The following is a 5,720-nucleotide window of genomic DNA, read 5'->3' as shown; positions in this document are numbered from 1 at the left end:
CCATATATTATCTTATGATTTTATCGATTTTTTTTTCAAATTTTGAACCAATCCATGTTGGGAGGACAAAATTTATTAATTTGTAGAGATTATTAATTTATAGAGGTTCTCATTCATATACCAAAGACGCAGAATATAAAGGCGGACAAACTAGCACGCAGTGAAAGGAAGCAATCGTCGTTCGTTGTCCATATAGATTCAGAACTACCAAGTTGGAGGTTCTGCTCTACAATTTTTTAACACAAACTATAAAAGAAAAAAATAAAGGAACAAGTCATAGTTAGACTGGTTCGACTGACCAGTATGATCTAGTTTTTTAAAAAACTAGTTAAAATTAAGTAACTAATATTAAAATATAAACTAACATATATGATTTGAAAAGAATATACTCCAACCAAAACTGCATACAAAACTATTTATCTTAAACGTGGAAACATATAATACCTTTACTGAAATGTTTGTAAATATATTGTAGTAGCTAAACTTTTATAAAAAATGACAATGAGACCTTCTTTAAGAATTTCCATTATTTTTACATATCATTTTTTCTTGTTATTTTATATATTTGTAATTTTTAAAGTTTATAAAACCATAAATATCAACGTATCACATACAAGAACCAAATTGTCTTGGTCTAATAGTAAACAAGTTCTAGCTGAAATTTCTGTTGTGGGTTCAAGTAGCATTGACGATCTAACCGTCCTTTAAAAAGATTTAGTCCATGTTTATTTGGATGCAAAATCTTGTAATACTAGTCTTTTGGAATATAAAACATTTAGGACCTCCACAGTTATAAAAAAATGTACCACATAGAAGACCATGTCTAGGCTTGGGCATTTTAACTTGGACCCGAAGATCCGATCCGGAACCGATCCGAAATATCCGAGCCGGAACCGACCCAAAAATTTATAAGTACCTGTTGGGTCCAAAATTTTCTACCCGAATAGACCTGAACCTGAAAAGAACCGACCCGAATAGACCCAGACCCGAAAAGAATCGATCCGAATAGACCCGACCCGACAAGAACTGATTCATACCCGATTTAAAAACATTAATATCCAAAACTAGGTTTTGTTATGTTCTATTATCTATATTTTATTTTATGATTTAGTTGAAATATTTTTTTTTATTAACAATCTTTGTTATTATTTTTGTAACATTTTCAAGTAATATAAAGCTTTAAATGTAAAATTTAGAATTCAAATTTTTTTTTAGTTTTAATAGTTTATTTTAAGTTATTTTGAAAGATTTTAGATATATATGACATATTTTGACTAAATTTGATTAAATTTGTGTATTTTTGTCTTTTTAGATCTTAAATACTCGAAGCCCGATCTAGACATGAAAAATTATGGGTATTTTACAAGTATTTTAATTATAGACCCAAATCAACTCGGACCCGATCAAGAACCGACCCGAAAATTTAGAAGTACCTGTTGGGTCCAAATGTTTAGGACCCGAAAGAATCTGGACCCGAAAGAAACCGACCCGAACCTGACCCGGAGACCTGAACGCCTAGGCCTAACCATGTCCATGTGAAATCACTATAGCAGCTAAATAGCATTTTTTCTTTACCAATCCAAAACTGTACTTGCACTTTCTTATAAAACAGTTCCAGAAATGCAGTACTTTGGTTAATTGTTCGTGATTAGTGACTGCGTTATGTTCCTGTCATAGTAAATACCGCAGCTCCAAACAATAACCTATATTGATCGATTTATTTTAGCATATCGTTCAGTAGTGAACTTGCCTATTAATCACTGGTTGTCCACACAGGGCTACATAAAACAATCAGAGTTTATAATCAGAGTTTGACAAGCATAGATCTATTTTTCTGTCTTATTGACATATTCATCACAACAATCAATATCATTCACGACCATCATCACAAAATCTCATTGTAGTACTAATATTTTTACTTTCAATTAACAATACTATACAATATGTTATTTTTCATTTACTTAAGTAACCACCAAATCATGCTACCACGAATATTCCAATCAAACATGACAAATCAACATAAACCACGACAATGACTATTAATCGGATCACAGTGTCATATATGCTTTTCATTATAATAATAATCAAAACCACAACTCAAATTTGCCGTGTGGAACAAGATAAAGACATTTTATGGGTCGTGTTGAATTTTCGGGTCTTCTAGACAAAACCTGGGTTCTAGAATGGACTATAATTAGGAAAACCTAGCCTCATATTTGGATTCAAAACGGAGAATTAAATCAGGAAGGAAACCTTAAGTGAAAAAACTTACCTGAAGACTTTTCTGTCCTAGCTCAACTCTTCTCTTGCATACTCGTTGTATAATCATTGACGTATTAGAATTTTATCCTACAGTACTGTATTGATATACTATTGGATGATTGTAGCATGTACATTAAATTAATCAGTGTCGTAAACACACATAAACATCGATTCGATATATGTAAATAAGAATAAGATATACAATAACATTTGGTAAAAGTGTCTATTCTATGGTCTCTTTGAAGGGTCCAGACTCATGCAACAGCTTGATAACATAATCCACCTGCGATGTCAAAGGTTAGATTGCTTAAAGCAACGAATCATTTATTTAGTTTAAATTTACCAAATCATCATAACTCCAAATGTACCTGATCTGATTCACGTACTAAAAACTCGTCTATGGCTTGCCTGAAGCCTTCATCAATAATATAATGGCAACTATATGTTTTAACTGGAAGGTAGCCCCGCTGAATCTTATGCTCACCCTGAGCTCCTGCTTCTACCGTTTTCAGATTAAGCTCTATTGCTGCTTCGATTGCCTGTGACCATCATAGTAAAACACGACTTCACAATCTAGTGAAACATAATGTATCTAGTGAAACATACCAATGTCTGGGAACTAAAAGTTAATTTCTATGGCCATTTCTGTATCACAGAAACATCATGCTAACGAAGGAGACTCCTAAATATACACTTGAAGCAATGGGTAGATTGAGGTCGGTCTGACATCCATTATCCATTTGAGGATTTATATGGTCCTACAAGAAAGCTAAGAGACATTTTGTAACAAAGAGACCAACCTGGTAATAGCACGCCTCAAAGTGGAGACTAGGATAATAGGAGTCAGGGCGACATCCCCATAGTCGCCCAAAAAGAGTATCTCCACCAATTAGATTCAATGCTCCTGCAACAGGTTCTTCGTTTTCTTCAGCAAGAACAAGCAATACTCCATCTCCCAATTTTGATGCCATGTAGTGGAAAAACTCTCTTGTTAGATAAGGTGTTCCCCATCTACAAAAAAAATCTACGTTTAGCATTGGAAAGTACGATTACATGTATTATGTATTATCAGACGAAAGATAATTGCATTCCATTACTAAACTTGTTATCAGTCGTGTTCCTGTAGAAATCATAGAATGAATCCCAGTGCCTAGCCTGCAAAAACATTTACAGAAGATGGATTGTAAATTTGATTGATTTGACATCAAAAACATTATTGTGTGTAATAATTTCTAGCAGATATTGATAATAAGGTCATCTCGTGGCAGTCCAGTTGCGTACCTTTATTTCATCTCCTCGCAACCGTCTCATTTTCAAGTTTTGGGTACCAATCTACTAGATGAAAAGAGAGCATTAGATGTCAGCATCGTGCTTGAAAAATATCACACAAGAAAGGATAAAATAAATAAATAAGACTATGCTGAAAAGTTTTATTGATCCGCATCTCTTCCTCTTTTATGTCCGCATCTCTTTCTTGCATTTCATTGGAGAGGAAAAGTAACAAACCTTTTTGCGTTCCTGCCTGATGTTTTTCCTTTTGCTTTGCTTCATATCCATCAAGAACTCATCGAAACTGAAGCATCAAAGAACATTTAAAGTGAACAAAGTTAAAATACTTAGTTAACATCAGTCATATATTATATTATGCATCAGAAATTCATTTAAGTGAACAAAGTTGGATTAAGTTCGCAGATCATGAACAGGCAGAAAGGAATGCATGAATCTTAGAAAGGTAACGATTACTTCATGGACTCAGGTATAAATCGCATCACCAAACCATCAAAATATATCCACAATGAAAAAACTATAACAGGGTAATAAAAAATCAATTACCTTTTGTAGTCACGATTCTTCCAGTGGTACTGCATTCCAATCCTCTGAGAGAAGCCTTTCTCCTTCAACTTGTTCCACTCAGCTCCAGACGGAAAGGTAATGTGCAATGATGAAACTTGCAGCTACCAAAGTGCAGACAGTAAATAAATAATGACAAGAGAAAGTAAAGACTTGTAGCTACAAGTAAACCATGTTCCTAGTATCATTACCTTAGCAGCCAACTGGGTCATGGCAGAAACAATAGCATCAAAAACCTGGGCTTTGAAAGGAGTATCACGGATGAGAATCCTAGGTCCAGTAACAGGGGTGAAAGGAACACAAGACTGAAGCTTCGGATAATATCTTCCACCAAAACTTCGGTATGCATCAGCCCACGAGTGATCAAAAACAAATTCACCGTAGGAGTGGCTATGACAAATATTACACAACACATGAGAACAGTGATGGGCAATATCCCCAACCAAAAAGAAGATCTAAAAGAAAAACCTTTTGAGATAAAGTGGAGAAACACCCAAAACATGACCAGACTCATCTTTTGCAACAATGTGCAATGGCATCCAACCTGTTTCCTGGAAAGAAATATATATTTATAATATCAGAAAAAAAAAAAGACAGAGAAAATGTTTTTATGGTAACGGACCCACCCGAGTGGCACAGCCAGTGTCTTCTAAACTGGAGAGAAAACCGTGCATAAGAAAAGGATTATAGCTTTGAGGTTGTGAAGAATCCAAGGCACAAGCATCCCATTCAGATGGTGTTATCTCTGAGATCGAAGAAACTACTGAAAGTGAAATGACTGTTGGCCCTTCCTAAAACTCAGAAATGAAAATAACTGTTACCATGTTTTATATATCATCGAGTATCAAAGGATGGAGATGCTTTTAAATTATTAAAAAAAGAAAAAAAAAAAGAAAAACCTCTGTGGTGGTGCCTGGTCCAGTTAAAGGATAATTCGCGAGTGAAATATCGAACTCTCGAACTTGCGGAGATTTGTCGGACCTCCAGAACATAGCAGTAACTGTGGATGCTCTTCTTGAGCTCCGGACATTTTCTCTCTTCCACAAATTCCCCTGGAGAGAGAGAGGAAAAAAATGGAAGTAATATCCCCGAGCAATCGGAATCAGAATTAGAAGATCTAGAAAAGGGAACTCACGAACTGAGGATGAAATCGAAGTGGATGAAGCGAGGGTTTGCAGTAAGAAAGTGCAACAACGGCCATCGAAGAGCAGAGCAGAGCCAAGCGTCTGAATGTGTGGTGTGGCTCCCTCCTCCCTCACTCATTTATGTTCCTTTTCTTATGTTTCAAAATAACATTTATTACCCTTCGTTCGTCGCATATCGACATAAGTCAACATTTACTAAATTTTTTTTTTCTTTCCACTTGGGATATTAACATTCCTCTACAAGATCATCCAATAACTGGATTCGGTCTATTAGTATATGTTGGACCCAATTTTTGACATAGGCTAAATGAGCTGTATTTAAAATGGGCCGTAAAAGGATTAAACCCACAGCGAAATCAACAAAGTGAAAAAAAAGATCGCTTCGAGAAAGTCGCGGAAACAGTTACAAGAATAGCGGAGTCGAACCTATAAAAGAAAGAGGATATCAAAGCTAAAGGGGAC

The 5,720-nt window shown here is 35.2% G+C and overlaps 1 protein-coding gene across 1 annotated transcript; it reads right to left on the bottom strand.

Annotated features, from left to right (window-relative positions):
* Positions 1-2,378: 2,378 nt before the first annotated feature.
* On the bottom strand, positions 2,379-5,411 carry LOC130494329 (uncharacterized). The gene is made up of 12 exons (XM_018617310.2): positions 5,249-5,411; positions 5,013-5,165; positions 4,740-4,904; positions 4,582-4,664; positions 4,305-4,503; positions 4,096-4,217; positions 3,769-3,835; positions 3,544-3,594; positions 3,365-3,417; positions 3,063-3,273; positions 2,631-2,801; positions 2,379-2,545 (listed from the first exon to the last, which is right to left on the bottom strand). The coding sequence occupies exons 1-12, from the start codon at positions 5,312-5,314 to the stop codon at positions 2,486-2,488; spliced, it is 1,401 nt and encodes a 466-aa protein (XP_018472812.2). The 5' UTR covers positions 5,315-5,411; the 3' UTR covers positions 2,379-2,485.
* Positions 5,412-5,720: the final 309 nt, after the last annotated feature.

This window comes from Raphanus sativus, chromosome 3, assembly GCF_000801105.2.
Source record: "Raphanus sativus cultivar WK10039 chromosome 3, ASM80110v3, whole genome shotgun sequence".
Classification (NCBI taxonomy): domain Eukaryota; kingdom Viridiplantae; phylum Streptophyta; class Magnoliopsida; order Brassicales; family Brassicaceae; genus Raphanus; species Raphanus sativus.
Note: the sequence above shows the minus strand (reverse complement) of the source record. Positions and strands in the feature narration are given on the sequence as shown.

Excerpts from the sequence above, each read along its gene's own strand:
- LOC130494329 (XM_018617310.2), bottom strand. The coding sequence starts at position 5,314 with ATGGCCGTTGTTGCACTTTCTTACTGCAAACCCTCGCTTCATCCACTT. Across the intron at positions 2,802-3,062 it reads TTGAGGCGTGCTATTACCAG|GCAATCGAAGCAGCAATAGA; the intron begins GTTGGTCTCTTT and ends TGATGGTCACAG. Across the intron at positions 2,546-2,630 it reads TAGTACGTGAATCAGATCAG|GTGGATTATGTTATCAAGCT; the intron begins GTACATTTGGAG and ends TTGACATCGCAG.